General features: G+C 56.3%; 1 protein-coding gene across 2 annotated transcripts in view; it reads right to left on the bottom strand.

Moving 5' to 3' along the window:
• Positions 1-2,363: 2,363 nt before the first annotated feature.
• TOM1L2 (target of myb1 like 2 membrane trafficking protein) overlaps positions 2,364-18,844 on the bottom strand; it is a 119,901-nt gene continuing 103,420 nt past the window's right edge. Inside the window, exons 11-15 of one of the 2 annotated variants that reach the window (XM_047089644.1) lie at positions 17,424-17,541; positions 16,360-16,435; positions 8,194-8,253; positions 6,279-6,315; positions 2,364-5,218 (exon numbers count right to left, since the gene is read on the bottom strand). In XM_047089644.1, coding sequence (XP_046945600.1) covers positions 5,064-5,218; positions 6,279-6,315; positions 8,194-8,253; positions 16,360-16,435; positions 17,424-17,541 — 446 coding nt within the window. In that variant the 3' untranslated portion in view covers positions 2,364-5,063. The remainder of the gene's footprint in view (positions 5,219-6,278; positions 6,316-8,193; positions 8,254-16,359; positions 16,436-17,423; positions 17,542-18,844) is intronic. The other variant, XM_047089645.1, reaches the window with a different exon arrangement.

Raw genomic sequence — 18,844 nt, forward strand, 5'->3', positions numbered from 1 at the left:
GCTCCCATAATGTGCTGCTCAAGGACCCCTGCGCCTCTGGGCCTGCCTCCTGGAGGACCGTGGCCTGGCAGCAAGCACCCAGAGTGGCCAGCTCCCAGGAAAGGTCAGGACAGGAGCCTTTTAAAACGGAGAGCGCTGGGGGTGTGGGGAGGTGTGTGTGGGGTACCGCTTTTTGGGGTGATGAAAATGCTCGAAAATTGATCATGGTGGTGCAGGGATCTTGAGGTCCCTGCACAACTCTACGAATAGACTGAAAACGACCTAATGGGACACTTAAAATGGGTGCATTGTATGCTATGTGAATCAGATCTCGATAAAGCTGTTTCTAGAAGCGGGGAGTGGTCCTTGGAGCAGCAGCTTTTAAACTCGGTGTGTGGCACAAGCTGTCCAGAGGATTCGGTGGATGCCTGCCTAACTTTGGGGAGCCCAGGAGGAGATGGCTCTGGCCTGTTTGCCCAAGGCCTGGATACCTGGGACAGGACTGAGGGCCTCCCGCAACGTGCCTAAGGCCTGGCATAACACGTAGGAAGAACCACGGGCTCTGGTAGAGCTCGCAAGCCGGCCATGGCAGGTTTCCAGCTGCTACAACCAACACCCCCAAACCAGCCTTGTGCCCCAAGATAGCCAAACTGGAACAGGCATGGGGATCTTCCTTTAGCCCAGACTCACCGGCACCCTCAAACAGCCTGGGCATGGGTGAAGGGGGAGTGGAGCAAGCTTCCAGAATGGCTTCCTTTAGCGGGGCCCCTGGGGCAGTCCCTGCTTAGAGAAAGCAGGTGCCCTCGGGCACCTGTGTGGTTCGGTGGGTTACGTGTCCGACTCTTGGTTTCAGCTCAGGTCATGATCTCACGGTTCGTGAGTTCAAGCCCCATATCGGGCTTTGCACTGACAGTGAGGAGACTGCTTGGGATTCTCTCTCTTCCTCTCTGTTCCTCCAGCTCTCCCTCCCTGCCCCCTCTCAAAAATAATTAACAAAAAAAAAAAAAAAAAAAAAAAAAAAAGCAGGTGCCCAGAACTGGCAGGTCCTTTAGACAGTCACAGCTGACTCCATAGAGATCACACAGGAACAGTTTGTTCATTTATTTATTGTATTTTACATGCAAGAACCCAAACTAGAGAGACAGTATCTGGAAGGAGAGCCAGTGGGTGGATGGACGCGCTGAGCCTCGAGTGCACCGACCCGCCCTCCAGAACCGGCTCTGCCCACAGAAACGCGCAACAGTGACAGGACATTAGACTTCCAGGACTGGACAACAAACTCAACACGTCTCTCTTTCAACAGCCCACCCCCCCCCCATCCTGAGACCCTCACAAATTAAGTGCAAACTTTAGAAAATAAATATCCATCCCCCTTTCTCCAGGGGAGCCTGGAGATTTCAGACACGAGAGGAGGAGAAGAACTTCAGGGCTGACAGCTGGTGGCCGCAGGGGCAGCCTGGCTTGGACCCCCATGGACAGGAAGGGCCGCAGACGGGCACTGGGAGAGGCGGGTACCACAGGGGGCATCTTCTGGAGGCACGCACACTCAGCCATGGTGGTGAAGCTGGCTGTTCCCCATGGGGGTGGACGAGCAGAGGGGCCCAGAGTCCCTACAGCACATGGAGGACAGGCTCGTGGTGGGCCGGCTGGGGCCAGGCAGAGGACGCGGCACTCCTGCATGGTGCTTTTCCCCTGATAGCCCACAGTCCTCCACAAACCATCCGGAAGGCTGGGTCAGACTGAGTTAGAAACGTGTGTAGCAGACGTGGAGACAAAGTGGGGGTGGGCGGCAGGAAGGAAGAGGAGGGACAAGAGTGTAGGAGGCTGAGCAACTGTCTGCCCCATGAAGCCGGAGGGGTCCAGGTGCCTGCTGCCACCGCTATCCACAGCCCTTGCCACCACTCTCCCTGTGGGAGGCCCTGAGTGACAGTGAGGGCCCCACACCTCCCCAGGCCCCCTTGCTCTGGACCCCAGGGGGAGGAAGGGAAGGGCAGTGAGCCGAGGCAGATGGCCCAGTCACTCACACCGATGGGGCTGACAAAACAGAAAGACAGGACGGACCACAGACGAAGTCACCCTTCCCTCCGGCCCCAGCCAGCATCAAGCCCTTTCAGCTCAGAGACCCCTTGTCCCGTGCCGGCTGAGAAGCAGGCGAGTCACCTCTCGGCCTGGCCCCAGTCGGCCTGCTCAGTCCCTGGGAGGGGGGCTCCCAGGCAGGGACTGCTCTGGGCCAGGCTGGCCCAAAGCCCACTAGTGTGCCCTGGGTCAGCTGCCCACTGGCCACAAAAGTAGGCAGGAAGAAATGGTTAGTTTTCTCATCTCAGCACACAATGAACACAGAAAAGGTTAAACACATTCCCAAGAAAATATTTTGACAAAATAAATATTTTAACCTATAATCAGGTATAATTAGTGCTTATAAGGAATCCCAGCAATAATTTAGTGTAATTAAGTACATACTGTATCTGTGATTTCTAACACTTGTGGAGCGGCTGGTGGCTCGTGAGGGTCTCACTCTCCCGGGGGGTAGGCACTGGCCAGCTTTCCTGCCGGAGCTCGGCTCCCTTCCTCAAGCAGGGAGCCTGGGAGCTGTGCTCCCCACATGGAAGGGAACCAGTGGTTGAGTGGCCTAGGGTGCCTGCGGGCCGCAGGACAGAAAGGGCTGAGCAGCACCCCCTTAAGGCCACCTAGGCCCCCGCTTGGCTTTTTGCGCGGGCCTCACGCATGTGTCACCTCAGCCTCCAGGTAGGGGCAGGCTGCCTCTGGACAGGACTCGTCAACAGGAAGGGCAGCCGCAGGCTGGGAAGGCAGGGGGCTCTCCCCTGTGTGAGCCAGTGCCTTCCTGCCAGCCCATAGGCTCCATCACCATCTGCCGCCCAGGGGCGGCCAGGACTCTCCAAGCCCTGCCTGGAGTTGGGGGGCAGCTCTGGACTGTGGGTACTAAGAGCAGCTGTGCTGGGTTCTCCCCCAGACAGACACAGGCCTCGGCTTTACTCCCTGCCAGGAGCCTCCTCTCCCCTTGGGCCCTTCAGGCTCCTGCTCTTGGGGGGACTTTTCCTTCCACAAGGCGGGGACGCTGGCTCTTCCCTCAGAGGCTGCCGGGCTTGGCCGCGGAGGGACGGGCCCCTGGCCCTCACAGAGACGAACGCTCCAGGCCGCTGGAGGGTACTAGCTGGGTCGCTAGGTGCAATCGGATCATCCCAGCCACCTTCTCGGCAGCTCACGTCAAGACAGCTGACTTAAGACTTCCTAACGTCCAAACAGGCAGACCTCAGGAGGCTCTGCCTGTGAGCAATGTTGACGAGAGGAGGAGAGGACCGAGGGGTGGGGTCGGGGTGAGGGGGGACAGGAGAGGCGTGGCACTGGCTGCCAGGGAGGGCAGGGCTGGAGTCAGGCTGGCTGAGCTCGGATCTCTGAGGGGGAGTTTCCTGCACGTCCTCTGAGGAATCGGGAGTGTGACACCCCCGGCTGGTCCTGCCAGGAGGGCCCCCAGCAAGACCCCGGACCAGGGCACAGGGTTCTGGGCTAGGCAGCGCCTCGCTTCTCCACCAGAGGTGCTGGGCCGTGGCCTAAATGCTTCTTCCAGAGCCTGAGGCACTGGTGTTAGCCTGCGCCCAGCCGGCCTCTTGACCCCACTCCGGCTGCCAGGTGGGAAGGGCTGGCCACGCCACGGCTCTGGAACACGTCTGCCCCCGATACCTGGGCAGCGCCTTCTGGAACACTGACCCGGGCCCCGGGACTCACGGCCGGCTCGGAGCAGCTGCCGCAGCATTTTTCTTTTCCTGGCCAACCGCGGCACAGGGGCGGGGCGGGCTGCACCCTGGACCGCACCGAGCCTGAGCGTCCTGCCCACGGCCAGGAGACACCCAGTGACGGGAGCAGGTGTCCTCAACCCCTAGCTCTCAGCCCCAGGCTGTTAGTCTTCTAGGTTGGCTTGGAGAGAGGGTACAAATCAGCAGCAAGGGGGGTTGGGGGCGGGGAGAGGGCAGGCTGTCAGGACGCTCTGTGGAGGAAGCGGAGACCGCACCAAGGAGCAGTGCAGGGACCCCAGGGTCACTCCAGCCCCTTGGTCACTGGATCTCCAAATATGGTGCAGAGCCATCTGCTCCTGGGCCCTGGAGGTAGGGGCACAGAGGCTGCCACGGACCAGGCCAAAGCCCCGAGCCTGGTGTGCTCACAAGCCCACCAAGCTTTCCCAAGCAGTCAGAGCAATTCCTCCCCGTGCGGGCCCCTCCACAGATGGGGACGCGGGGCAGTTTGGTTTACGGTTGTGTTATCTCTGCAAGAGCCAACCCGTGTGCCTCGTGACCATCATCCATGGATCAACATGCCGTCTTTGCAACTGCCTTTGGCTCTCCCTCTCCCTGGGTCCATCGGGGACCCCTCGCTCCCAGGCTCAGCTGCTTAGCCAGCCTGGCGTGGGCCCGGGTTAGCAGCTGAGCGACGGAGAGAGGGTCAAGAGGGTGAGAAGCCTCACACAAGGGCACCCACAGAGCCTTCTAAAGTGCCGAGCACGCCGAGTGCCACAAGGTGACACGCGTCAGGGAGCAGCATTCCAGGGAGGGAGACCAAGCCCACAGGTGCAGACAAGCCCTTTCTGGAACAGGGGCATGGGAGCGTAGGCCGGTCCAAGGAGACCCACTGAGTCAGGTAGGGGCAGGGCACAGGGGGGAAGGGGCTGGGGTCGGACCCCCTTCTCTGTGGGCAGAAACCGGAGGAAAGGCAGTCCAGGTGTCTCCTCAGGAAATGGTCCCACGGGGACTGCCCTGCCTGGGGCTGGGTCCCACTGCCTGTTCTTCTGGGGAGGACACATGGGTAGAGGGAGGCTGTGGGCCAGAGGGGCAGGGGCAGGGGCAGAGAGCCTCTGGCTGCATCGATGCTGTCCCACCACCCAGAGAGAAGAAGGTGGCTAAAGCTGGTCCTGACTAGTGGGAGGCCTGGGAGCAAACACAGTGGCATTTCCATGGAGACACAGCAGCACAGGACCGAGTGAGGACTGGGGATGGGAGGAGTGGCCAGTGCCTAGCGTGGACCGGGGGAATAAGGAGTGACCTGCCATCTGGGGAGCCGAACCGCAGAACAGCTCACAGGGCGAAGAGGGCATCCTCTGACCGCTCAGGCTTCTTCCGACCGGAGGGGTTTGAGGCTGGGGCCGGGGCCGGGGCCTCCCCTGGGGGCGAGGGGAGGTTGGGAACCATTTCAGCAGCTTTGGCTCTTTCTTCGAGGAACTTATCGAATTCTGCAATACAAAACCAGGGCAAGGGGCAGCGTTGGTAGGAGGCTAGGCCCACAGTGAGGCTCTAACCACCACATCTCACCTGCTCCCCTCGGAGCCCCATTCACTGTCCCCACCCTCAGCACACTAGCCTGGGCTGCCTGCCAGGGAAGGAGGGAGGCAGGGAGCGGCAGGGGAGCAGCCAGCCAGAGCCAGGGGTGCTTCTGGGCCGTCTGCTGCCCAGAGACCCAGGCTTGATTTCCCCCTCTGCCGCCTCCAGGGCAAGCAGGAAGCCTGGCTACCCGCAGATGGTACAGGGGGAAGGGGCAGGTACGATTCCAGCCCCACCCCTCTAAATTGGGGCTTTTCCACGCACCAGATCAGCACTGGAGGCAGGGCAGGGAAAGTTGGAGGGGCAAGTCCCCACTTAAACTTGGCAGAGAACATCCCCCTACCCTATGCTCATCCTCCAAGCAAGGTTCTGCCAGTGGAGGGGGTCTGACCAGATGGTCTGGCAAAGCAGGGAGGAGGCAGTGCAGAGGGGAGAGTGGCAGGGAGTGGGGGAGACAGGAGGAGCAGGGGAGAGAAGGAGAGGGCGAGATGGGGGGGGTTGGAGGACCTTGATGGGAACTTCCCTACCCGACCCGTCATCCACTGGCCCCCCAGAAGTGGGGTCCCAGAACGCCAGGCCCGATGAGTTCCCTATGCAGCCCTGTGGACTGCACAGCATGTCTTGTCTCTCTGCTAGATTAAGAATTCGGGGGTAGGGACAAACTGATTAGGCTTGCAGATCTGGGGGTCACGATGACCTGGGATGGCAATCGGGACCTACTATTCACTAGCTCTGTGACCTTCTTAAAGTCACATGTTCTGACACTTCCCTCATCAGCACGGGGCCTGGCTGGGACAGAGCAGAGAAGCCCCTGGCCCAGGAGGCCAGGCCAAGCAAGGATGGGCACCGGGAGATACGCTGGCAACGGAGGCTCCAAGACAGCGGGGTGCCGGCCCCTATGCACCTCAAGAGCCTGGGGCAGGGGTAGCCAACAGAAGGTGGGGAGCTGTCAAGGTGCTGGCCCAGTCGTACCTTCACTTGTGACGCCCTCTTCCAGGTCGTCGCCCTTCTGTGGGAGGAGCAGAGAGAGCAGTATTAGGGCCCAGCCTGGGCCAAACCCCCCATTCCCCGTGCCCAGAGCTCTGTGACAGTAAAATACTGCTTGTCTTACTGAAGACACGGAAACTTTTGTTTTCTAGAAAGCAAAAATAAAACCACCCCAAACTCCGTAGTTCTAGGCTTTGATCCTCCAGAAGAACCAGAAAGAAAAATCCAAAAAAAGGCGCAGGCCGGTTCTCTGGGTTTAAGGCTACAGGCAGGACCACAGCAGGCCTCTGGCCACCCAGTGACACTCCCAGAACAGGGCCCCAAGGAGGAGGCTGAGCTGCGCGCGTGCCCAGGACCCCCTCAGGTGCTCCTTCACTCAGCAGCCGCAGGACTCTGGGAACCCGCTGTCCATGCCAACAGCTGGGAACCGCATGAGGCCTGGAAGGGACAGAGCCATGAAGTCCATGGCACAGGGCCGGATACCAAGCAGTATTTGGCAGTAAAGTGCTGTCCGGCCAGAAGCCATGTCCCACGGCCTCCTGTGGCCCAGATTCCGTCACCTGCTGCCGGTTCCTGAGAAGCCATGGGAGCTCGGAGAGCTCTTAACGATGACAGTGGATAGGACTTGATTTGTTTGGAGAACGCAGTGGTCACTGGGAACTTACTGCACAGTGATAGGGAAGGGAGCTGGATGGGGAAGCAGACAGGGCCTTGGGCTCAGCCAGGAGACGTGGCTTCCTTCCTGGCCCTGCCACTGATCTGCTCAGCCTTGTCAGACAGGTCCCTCCCCCTTTCTGAACCTTGGGCTCCCGCCCCCCCCCCCCCCCCCCCCCCCGCCCCATGAGGTGAGGGCCTTGCTCCTTCCTGCTTTGTCTCCGTGACAAGAGCTAGTTCTTTTCCAGGCATTCCCTTGGGAAAAATATAACGTGTTTTCTTCCTCCCCTGGCATGGCACCTGGGTGCCTGCCTCGCTGGGCAATGAGTGTCTTCAGAAAGCCTGGCCTTGTGGGGAGGTGGCCCGGAGCAGTGGGAGGCCCTACCCTAGTACAGAAGGGGGCCAAGTCGGCAACCCACTGCCAGCCAGGCCGATCCTGTGGTTAACGATGCTCTGCTCTGGGGACAAGGCCCCCTGAAGAGGTGGCAGCTAGGAACAAGAGATGAGGAGTCTCTAGGACTAAGGGAGAATCTGCCCAGCCCATGACCTTGGGCAAGCCACTTCCCCTCCCAGAGTGCATTTCTTTGTCAGCCCCCCTGGCCAGCAACCCCCACTCTGCCTCTCCTGCAGCCGCCTGAGAGGGAAAGTGCTTTGTAAGCAGCAGCAGGAGGGACCAGCCCCTGCAGCCCTCCCTTTCCTGGGACCTGCTGCCATCTGCAGCTGCGTGATGTTCTCACCTTCCTGTCCTAGCTCTGCGGGTAGAGACAAGAGTCTCGAGGGTAAGGGTTCTTTTAAATCCAGGATACCAGAACATACTGGGGAAGTGGGATGACAAGTAAAAAATAAAAAAACAAGAACAAAAACAAAAGCCAAAACACCAACCAAAAAAACCCCACAAAAAAACAAACACCTGGCTCATCTCTGTATATACAGTTTACAGTGAAAAAGAAAAAATAAAACCCACAAAATCCCCCCAAAACCCAAACAAAACCCCAAAGCAAAAGAACCCAAGCACACACACACTAGATACAGAAAAGTAACTGGAGGCAAGTGTGTGTGGTTTCGGAGCCAGCCAGAGCCCTGCCTGCCGAGGCCCCGGGGCCGCGCCCGGAGCAGGTGCGCCGGGCCCAGTGGGCTTTCCTCCTCTGCCACCCCAGTGGGGAGCAGCCCCTGGCCCCGGGCCTGTCTTCAGAAGCACCTCTGCCTTGCCACGCCCCACACACAGAAGAGAAAAGTCGAGTCTCACCAGGTCCGTCCTGAGCCACACCTCAATGTCGTCCATGACAGAGGGCTGCGCAACGGGGATCTATGGAGGCGGCAAGCAGCGGGTCAGGCAGCCCCACAGCCAGGCGAGGGGAGACAGAACACCGAACAAAATAAATCGTCAAAAGCAACCCCAGAACGAAACCAAAACGTACACAGAGCAAAAAAACACGTTGGCACAGCAGGCGCGGGCAACACAAGGCAGCCACACATGAAATGGCAGGTGAGGGAAGCAATGAGGTGGCCAGTTCTAAGAAGCAGGGCTGACCGACAGGCGCTGGGGGGGGGGGGGGGGGGGGCGCGGGGGGGGGGAGAGGAGGAGGGAGGGCAGCAGTACGCATTCTTGAAATGGATAACTTTTTGACTACTCTCAGCCCAGGGCTGCAAAGCACCTTCTCATCTCAGGAATGCGCTGGTCCCACAGGCTGGTTTTGAACTCATCAGGTTAGGACCCTTGGAAGAGTCCTGCCTACCCGCCATCGAGCCCAGTCCTGGGAGTGACTGGAGGAGACACCAGGAAGCCCCTGATGCCACTGGGGATCCCAGGTGGCAGTCTGCCCGGAGCAGGGGGTGCAGGTAGCCAGGCGGGCGCGGAAAGTATTTTGGAATGTGTCCCAGTGCGTCGGAGTGGGAGGAGGGGAGCACCGGGGCCCGGGTGTGGCCTGGCTGACAGCAGGCGGGCACATCTCACCACCAACACAAGCGGGCAAAGCTGGGGCTTTGATGACCAAAGCGACGTTGGGGCTTTAGCTGTCTTTGTGTCTCTTCAGGGGAGAATCACGAAGCAGTCCTGAATGCAGTGGCTCGTTTAGTCTCACCCTGCCTCCCCAGCTCTCAATGGCTGGCTGCGCTTCGGGAGCCAAAGAAAAGTTCAACTGAGAACTAGGGAGCGGTAGCCGGGGTGGGGGTGACTGGGTCCCGAGAAAACAAAGACATGCCTCATGGGTGCCTGAGCAGTCTCCATGCCTGGCCCACCTGTGGAAGGCCTCCGGGGCGGTGATTCTGAAACGTCCATTTGGCTAGAATGCAATAGCGGCTCACAAGTCCACTATTTCTAGAAAATTCTCTAGCACTGTGTCTATAGCTGGTTTCCCCCCAGCGTCACAGTCTAGGGTAAGAATACAGTTAAAATAAGCACCGGGAAGACTGCCTTGGTGTTTGCCAAATCTAAAAAATAACATGAGCTTAACAAAGGAAAAGAACAAAGATTTCCTATTCCCAGCCCTGCCCTGACGGGACAAGCCGCTCCTTAGAGACGGAAACCTGCTGCTGGCAGAGTTTGGGGTGTGAGGTAGAGCGAGGGCCCCTAGGGCAGCCCGAGTGTGCCGAGCAGGTGTCCCGTGCACACACGCACCTGGCGAGGCTGGCAGCCCCCTCGCTCTGGTAACCTGGAGCGCCTTAACGTATATCGTGCCGCACTACAGACCCAGCGTGGGCACCCCACATGCATTTTCATAAAGGTTCAAGCCCACCCCTTGATCAGATTAGGAAGACTCTGTCTACGCTGTCCTTTTATCTCTTTGATTTACTGGGAATCTCGTGTTGGAATGAAAAAAACGTCAAGGAGTTCAAATCACCCTGAAATAACTCCTAGGGACAAGGAGCACAGGATTCTCATTCCAGAGGGCACAGATGCCCAGCGTGGATGTGCTAACAGCACCTAAGGCAGCACCCAACTCCTCCATCGAAAAGAAAGCAGTAAAGGCACGCGGAGTGCGATCTGCTAATTTTACGCTTGCTGGCAGGACTTCTGTCTTGACATGTTCCTGTGACAGAAGATGCCAATTTTCATTATCTTGATGCTTTTAAGTCAGAACGCCTGGCCTCTGGGAGGATGCGCGCCACACCAAGTTCCCAGAAACAAAAGCTTGGAAAGTTAGCGGCATCTCCAAAGAGAAAACATGGCCAACCACAGTTGTTGGGAGTGTGTGCTGGGCTTTCTTATACCCACCCAGCTTCAGTCTATCGAGGAGAAATGGAGGTTCGATGGGTAGAGCTTTCCAATGTGCTGCAGAAGCTTGAAAAACAGCCACTAAGGGGTCATGGGTCTTAAACCTTCAGATACGGCTTTACAATATTTTTGTTACTGCTCAAAAATAAGTCCCTCGAGGCTGGGTATCACGCTCCAGTTTTCTTCTTTGAGGATTAATCTTGAAAGCCAGCACGCTCAGAAAACAAACACTGACATCTGAGAAACTCCTCACCCCCTCAAAAACAAAAATTCCCCAAAAGCTGGATCATGGGAACGCTTTTCTTCCCCCTTTCAGATTTCTCCAAATAAGTAGTGTGTTTATGGAAGGGCATCCTCCAGGCAAAGCCCCAGGAGCCAGGCTGATGACAGAGCACTGGGCGATGGGTCGGCTGGGCTGGGCTAGTCAGGTCCCTGGAGCATATCACTTTTTTCTGGACTTGCTTCTTTCTTCACTCAGGAGCCCTGGAGTCTCTGCTGTCCTAAGAAGCCTCAGGACTTTGGGTAAAGAGCAGGGACAGGGGAGCTTGGGCAGTTCTTGGCCTCCGTCTCCCCATCAGAGAAGTGGCGTGATGGCTAGGTTCTATTTAGTTTTCACCCCACAGGACTCCGAGCCCCTTAACTTCCAGGTCAGGGTTTCTGTTTTCTAATTCAGAAACCAGGAATATCATGAACGATCGGAATTGACTCCTTCCAGTATGAAAGGCACTTGGCCTCAGGGCCGGAATCTCCGTGGAACTAGGGGGAGAGCTAACAGTAAAGCTTATACAACACAGGGCAAGGGTTGACCTGCTTGTGGTTGCACACAGTAACTTACCCATATACACCTTCTACCCTGGTAAATCAATGCCTTGACCGTAGCACTGGGGTAAAGTTCCTTCTAATAATGTGGATGCCACCAGACAGACTAAACGTGCACACTGCTCTCCAAACAGGAACTACAGAAACTGGGAGGGACGAGGAAGCGCCCTCGTCCATGCCGATGGAAGGGAAGGGAGAGGCCTTGGCCAGCCAAGAGGGCACTGGACTCTGTCACTGCCCCGTGGCTTTGGGCACGTCACCAAGCCCCTGGGAGGCCTCAGTGTTCTCATCCGTCAGATGAAGCCTGGCCCAGCTGATCCCTAAGAGACTGTGGCCTCTGACATGCCACGGTTAGAGCACCTTCTTGGGCAACGATTGAAGGCTGAAGGCTAATCCAAAGGTCTGAAGAAGAGTGTGTTGGGGGAGGGAGACAGAAAGGGAAGAAGACGCGAAGTAAAAAAAAAATAAGAGAAAGTTGGCACAGGACCACCCTCCAATAAAGGCCGGCGCATACGGGGCTGGCTTGGCTGAGGCAAGGGTGAGACGCGCCCGCCCATCTTCAGGGTCCAAAGAGAAAGCGGCGTGTCGGGGGCCACAAGTGGCAGATGTCGACGTGGGCGCTGGGTGAGCTGTCTGCCGTGCACTGACCCTCACTTGGCTCCACTTAGGGGGCGGCAGGTGGGGGGCAGTGGTGCCACCGGCTCGGCCACAGCCAGTGCTATTCGTGACTCTGGGCTTGCTGTGTCGGGGGGTCTGCCGGACCGGATTACGGCACCCCTCCATGCGTGGGCTTGGGCCGTAGCACACTCCTACTACTAACCTACTTCTGCTCTTGTTGGGACCGACGCTCGTTCTTCTCAGGGGATCTTTCTGGCGGCATCCTACTTATGGCCGGGGGCGGAGGTGGGGGGGGGCAATTTCCCAGCAGTCTCCAGGCAGAGCGGCTCATGACACTGCTCAGGGGTCTCTTCAACTTGTAATGAATCTGGTATTGTCAACTGTGGTGTTGGAAGTCTAGACCCCTGAAGTCCCAGGAGAGCACGGGCCCATTCCACGGCCCCCAACCCACGGGGAAACCTCAGAGTCTGATTTACAACGCAACAGGAACACTTTTCTGAAGAGCTCAGGTGTGCTATTTCACGAGAACTGAGAAATCCTCCCTACAACATGGTCCCCCCAAACATGAGCAGCAGCCTAAAAGCCCTTCAGCCTTACTCAATAGTACAAAAAGTTTCCAAGTAAAGAATTTGTACTTGGGGGTTTGGAAGGACTCAGGGCTTCTACACTATGGGAAATAAGGCAAAGCAATTAATATACATTGTTTAAAAGAAAAAAAAAAAACACTGCAGTCAGGCAGGTGAGATACCATGTTAGCTGTTAGTTGGGTTTGTTTCTGGAAAGTTGGAGACTGGAGCTCTAGTGGGGGGCGGGGGGGGGGAGGGGATCTTGTGTGGGCAGAGGCAGGTGCCACCACCAGCTGCTAATGCCACACTCAGGGTAGTTTGTTTGGGCAGTATCCTTTTTCGCAGGATTAACGGGCACAAGGACACACGGCTGGATCCTCCCAATTTGGAACTGGAGTCGACATGGTCTCCAGGAGTCCCGCTCTAAGGTCACCCACACATGAGGACCACAGCCCTAGCCTGTCTCTGAAGTAAATGAGGGGCCCGGAGAAGCCTGTGTCTCTAAGAATGGCTTTGGGGTCGCGTGCAGGAAAAGAGCAGTATGAAGTGCCTGCTGCTGACAGATGGAGGAAGGCTGGCCCCACCCGAGCGTGGCTGTGCGAAGGTCCCTAGCTCCAAGCTGGGGTGGTAGGAAGATACCCCCACCCCCTCGATTCTGATGGCTCTGTGTGGCCATTGCATGTCGGCCACACCTTGCTCAGACAGGTGACCCCTGCCGTGCCACCTACGGCCTCAGACATGCTGGCCTGCCTGAACGCCCCTCCGCCGGCCACAGCCTGGCCCGGGTTCCAGGGGTCGGTTATGCTTCCTCCCCAGTATGTGTCTAGTGTCTGCCTGGCTCCACCCCGGAGGCTGATGCCTGACTGCTTCTATCGTCCCTCCCTCTGTGCACCCTCTCCTGCTCCAGCCCTGCCACACACGCACGCACGCACAGACCTTTGGTCTCTATGTTAGAGGTGCTAGGCGAGGACGGTGGCTTCATCAGAAGTGTAATCATCACGCCGAGGCAAGTGGCCTGGAATGAGGTCACCCTCTCTCTCTGTAGCAGACTCAGGGCCACCTACCTGATCAGATGAGGCAGGAGAGGCCCACTCGGGTCTCTGTGGCAGAAAAGCTCTACTTGATGAGAACTGTGTTGATGATATTCAACTCCCCTGGCTTTGTCTTCTTTTTATTCTGTTCTATTGTGTTTGTGTGTTTAAGATGTCTCAAATTCTTCTGGGGGACGTAGTGGGCACACATTTACTCCATTATAAAAACCCATCAGCCTAGGACTGCCAGATCTAGAGGCTGGAGGGGGCTTCTCCAATTGATCAGGTGCTTTTCCAATTGATCAGGTGCTTTTGAGTCTGTTCTCTTAGAAATGTCCCCTCCTAACAATAAGCAAAAGCCACAGTAACTTGTGCTCATCCTGGAAAAGCGAATACTGCCGAGAGCTCCAGAGACAGTAAAAGGAGGGAGAGGGCCCTCCCCTCACTTCCACAAATGTCCCAGACCCTTAAGGCCCAGGGGCACGGACCTTAGCAGAAACCCAGAGGCGTTTCTAGGACTGAAAGTCTGTGGCTTAAGGAGATTGTACAAACACAAGAAGACATTTTGGCAGGGGGAAATTTGGCATCCAGTCATTAGGAGAGAATGGCCTTGTACTGTCTGACTCACAAGGGCTCAGCAGGTGACACAGGTAAGCGCTGGGGTAGACAGGGGGCTCGGCTCAGCTGGTGACCTCTCACCATTCCTTGGGTTATGAGCCAGCTGTCTATGGGCTCCAGGTCAGAGTCCCCACCTTTACCTCTCTTCTGGGCCGAGGACAGAAAAGTCCCAGAAAGAAAAGTCACAGCAAGACCCAGGATAAAGAAAGCAACAGTATATATCATGGAAATGGAAAAGTCACTGTTGAGAGTTGATCTTTTGTCACGTAAGGAGATGTGACCCATTGCCCCCGCCCCCCTCCAGCATGTCCCCCTTACCTTTCTGGAAAAGAGAAGAGAAGTTTAGTAACCAAAAATCCCAACAGGGTAACATAAACTCATGCCAACTATTCCCACACACTGGGAAAATCTCCACGAGGTCACAGAAGGCTGGCCACGGCCGCTTCTCCTGATTAGGGCTCTCGGAATTGGCAAAGGGTCAACTTTTCAAAGAGCCAGCTTTTACCAAATCATTTCTCCTTTTTTTTTCTAAGTTATTTCTGCTTTTTTTTTTTTTTTTCCTCCTTCTCAGTTCCTTGGGTGTTCTTTTTCCAAACTCTTAACTTGAACACTGAATTTGGGCATACTGCTCTTTTTGAAGTCACAAAGGTATTTAAAGTTAAGACTTCTGATTGGATTGCACTGTGGAGGTGTGGCTATACAATTTTCTCCCCTTCACTGTGTTCTTAATTTCTCCTTTGGCCCAGTTCTCGTATCCAGGTCGGTACGGTTTAGGATATGGAACATCATGACCTGAAATACTGGCCTCGAGATGCATGTGAGTGAGGGTGTGCGCACACACATATACGAAGACACAGACGCGCACACAGACACACACAGACAGGGATATACATATACTCACACAGATGGACACAGGCACACAGGCACCACAAGCCCTGCTTCCCCTCATCGAGCAGTAAACATGAAAGTAATCTGCCTGCCATCAGGTGGAAAACATGCTGGAGTCATCAAGATCTTTGAAAACAGGGAGATGGGCCAAGCCACACGCCCAAAGGGTGAAGGGCGGGAGGCTGGCCACATCTCCTGAGCTTGGATCCAGGCCTAAGCACTAAGAACAGCAGAGGTGGCACACCCTGGCACGGGTGGGGGCAGGCCCTGGGGACGGAGTGGGAAGCAAACCAAGTTGGCCTGGCTGAGGGACAGAGCTACAGGCCAGGTCAGGGTGGGCCAGGAGGAAATGTCCTCACCTGGCAGTGTGCTGGTGGCCTCAGCCCGGTGGTGGGCCCTCCTAACACCCTCTCTCGGTTCGGGGGGACACATTCTAAGTAATGGGAGAAATGGAGCCACAACCACTACGCAGATTTGGGGAGTCCGGGTCCCAGGGGTGGAAAGGCAGGGTGCTGAGACCCGAGGCAGTTGGGCTGGCTCTTCTGTGCCCCCTAGTGGCCAGTGCAGAGGGCCGCACACCCCTCACACCCAGTTGGCTGAGCCAGAAGAGAGGGACAAGTCCCTTCCCCAGGGTGAACCTTCTTCCAGAAACCAGGCTGCAGACTGCTGCCTGCCTGGGCCCATTTGGACAGGGGCTGCAGGAGCCCAAGAACCGTTGTTCTGAAGCAAACCTCCCCGTCCAGCGGGCAGATGAGCACTGCTCCTTTCTAACCCAGCTGGGGGACCCTGACAAGAGGTCCAGCCGTTCCGGGGCCCTTATCCCCACAGCTCTCCCCCTCCCCGTCCCTGCAAACAGACGCTCATTCACACACAGCCACACGCATTCCTAGGCGAAAAGGGGTACGATCTCATGAGAAGCATTAAGACACAAATCCTTTCCCCTGCAGTGACCTGAAATCGTACAGAATCCACAGCTGCCATCTGGGGCTCAAACAAGCACCACCCTCCACTTCCAAGCACCTCTGCCTTTAGCCGTGCTCCTTCCAGACACGGAGCTGCCCAGAGCACCCTCCTGGCCTCCACCCACTGCTCCTCCCTCCTCCAGCCCCAGATCCCCAGACAAATCCTGCCCATCAGCTGCCTTCTAGTGGGTTGGTACTGCTTCTCTAGGCCAACTACAAATGATCAGCAGAGATGCGGCTCAGGTGAGCATTTCCCTTCCTTGTAAGGGCCATTATTTTGTCGGAGCACTGCCCACCCCCAGGGCTGTGTAACATTTGGGAAGAGGCCCTATCTGGGTGTAGGAGACCTGCGCCCTGAGAGCTCAGGGCCATCAAGGTAGGAAGACAAGGGGCTGTGGAGCTGGACCTCCTAGGACGGACCCCCACTTGCCATCCACACTCGGTGCCCAGAGCGTGCTGTCCCTTCTCTGGGCCCGTCTGCTCTGGGCTTCGTGGGAAAGATGACTGGGTGGGCATCACCCACGGGCTGGAGTGAGGACGCAATGAGGCAGCACAGTGCTCTCACGCCCGTCTCCCCCCAGTGTGCCCTGCCCTCCACGCAACCCAGCTTCTGCTTCATTACCCCGCCAGCTTTACGACGCTGCCCGACTTTCCCTCCGGAGGACTCTGGGCAGGTAAACAGGGTGAAAGACCTACCACTTCGGAGCTCTGTTTCCGACTGTCTAGTGCAGAAGCGAGTCCTCCAACAGCCTGGGGGTCCTCGTAGGTTACCCTGGAGACAAGCAGCGCAAGCAGTCAGTACCCACCCCAGTGGTCCCAGGGGACGGGGCGGTGACCTATAATCACTTTCTAGTTTCCCGCAGACTTGGCCTTCGGGCGGAGGCTACGGTCCCAGCACTGGCTCAGCCCCTCATTTCCTCTGGGGTCTGGGACACCATACACCTCGTTGTTCCTCTCAAGTAACAATACCAGGGCATCTCTAAAGCCCAGTGACGGGACGTCAGAAGTGCCCTGACGCTGCAAGTAATACTATTTCAGAAGCGGCAGCCTCGGTAGCATCTGACAAGGAAGGTGGTCTCACGGTCTGGGATTGGGGTCTGTCACTGACCGTGGAGGTTCTCTCCCTCTGCATTCTGACCTCTTTTGCTGTTAAAAGCAACTTGTGCTGGTGAGAGGTGCATGGCGGCCTTGGGTTTCTGGTCAACTTGTTGATGCCTGAGCATGGGACTCAGAAAGCTGAGGTGCTGGGCTCCAGGAAAGCACCTGCCTGCCTTAAGGCTGAACAAGAAGCTCCAAGCATGTGTCTATGCCTCCCTGAGATGCGGGGGAGGGTGTCTATTTTGGGATCAATTTCCCCAGTTTCATATGGCTTATCCTGGCCAGAGCTGCCGTCAGGGAAGCCTCTGCCCACACACTCGGGCAGGAAAACCATGCTGCTAGGCCCTGCCCGGCTGCACCCTCCTAGCTCCTAGTTCCTCTTCAGCAGCAGCACAGGGAGCAGAGAGAATGAGGAGCACTCTCTTGCGGATGGGAGAGATCCGACTACAATCAACCCCGAGGCGGGGAGGTGGGGGTTGGGGGGGGGGGTTGGTGTTCATTCAAAATCTGTGCCTATTGCCAAGTCTTCGCAGCCATATTTCAACGTTCTTGGCAGTCCTGGATCTGGTAAATAAAAGGCGTCTTTGTGTTGGCCTGTGACCAGGCCTGGATCAATCCTCCCCCAATACCTTCCGAGAGCCACTGAAACGGTCCCCACGTACGTCTTGCGTTGCTCGGCCAAGGAATTCCCTCTCGTCTGGGCAAACATGTCAAAGCCATCACGGGGATTACACTGCTGGAGTGAACTGAGGGTGCCACTGACGCTCTCTGTCCCCAAGTCTGCGGCAACAAAACAAAGGAGGGTAGGGTGAGAATAAAATGTGGCCCGTGGGCTTAATGAAGGATCCCCAAGTTAGGAAGCCAGTGGGCAGGTTAGAGTTCTGGGTCAGGCAGGGGGAACATAGGCCTCTCCTCTGCACTCCCAGCCCACCACATGCAGGAGGAGCCACGGTGGGACCCAGATGGGGGACAGAAAAGCCACTGACCCTCACCCGCCCCCAGGCTACTCAAGGTGGGCAAAGAGTCCTCATGAATGGAAGCGAGACTGCTGGCAGTGGGGAGGGGCCCAGGGCCAGTACCCCTGCAGATTTCCCACAATTCTCTGACCACTGCGTGCCTCACTAACTCTGTCAGGATATCTAAGGGCCTGGGTCATGTATTTACTGGACAAATATTTTGCAGGCACCCACCACGTTCAGAGCCAGCTCCTGCGTGCACCAAACTGAATTTGACATGGTCCTCGGCCTAAAGGAGCGCAATGAGTAGGTGGGAGCCAGCCAGACAATACCAGTACCTAGCTTGAGACACTGGAAAAGACTCAAAACTGACCCAACAGTGGGGCTTGAAGGCCAAGTGGCCTCTGCTGCAGGGAGAAGGGGGAAAGGTAAGTACCAAGGTACAGAACCTGAAGTCCAGGGTGTGTGAAATGAAAAATGCTTGTGGACAGAGACTGAACGCTAGAAGGAAGGCAGCTAGGGCACCTGGGTGGCTCATCAGTTACGTGTCCAACTTTAGCTCAGGTCATGATCTCACAGTTCGTGATTTCGAGCCCCGCATCAGACTCTCTGCTCTCAGTGCAGAGCCTCCTTCTGATCCTGTCTCCCTCTCTCTCTCTCCCTCTCTCAACCTCTCTCAAAAATAAATAAACATTCAAAAAAAGAAAAGAAGGAAGACAGCAGAATTCAGTTTGAATTTTGGATTTTAAATATGGTGGCCATATGCTGGATGGATTCAAGGCAGAGAAATCTGTTCTGAAAGAAAAACAGTAGCTACAAATATAGGAGATGCCGAGAAGCCAGGATTATAGTAACTGACAGGCCACTAAATAAAAACCCTGTTTGACTGAAATGGAATAAACGTATAAAGAGAAATACTAAGAAAAAAAAAGGAAACAGAAAAAAGCAAGACAGAATTTTGCAAGGGCCATGCATTATTATTTCAATACTGTCATTTTGTTATAGATTCGTATCGTCCAGCATATTTGCAGCATCTAGAATCATATACACACTTTCAAACAGAGAAGTGGAAAAGTGGTGAGTTTCTTTTGTTTTAGGTTTCAGGCAGTGGAGCACTTTAGGCTGAT

Source organism: Lynx rufus, unplaced genomic scaffold (genome assembly GCF_022079265.1).
Source record: "Lynx rufus isolate CCGP_SWC_20201006 ecotype Redwood Valley unplaced genomic scaffold, mLynRuf1.p SCAF_28, whole genome shotgun sequence".
NCBI classification, from domain to species: Eukaryota; Metazoa; Chordata; class Mammalia; order Carnivora; family Felidae; genus Lynx; species Lynx rufus.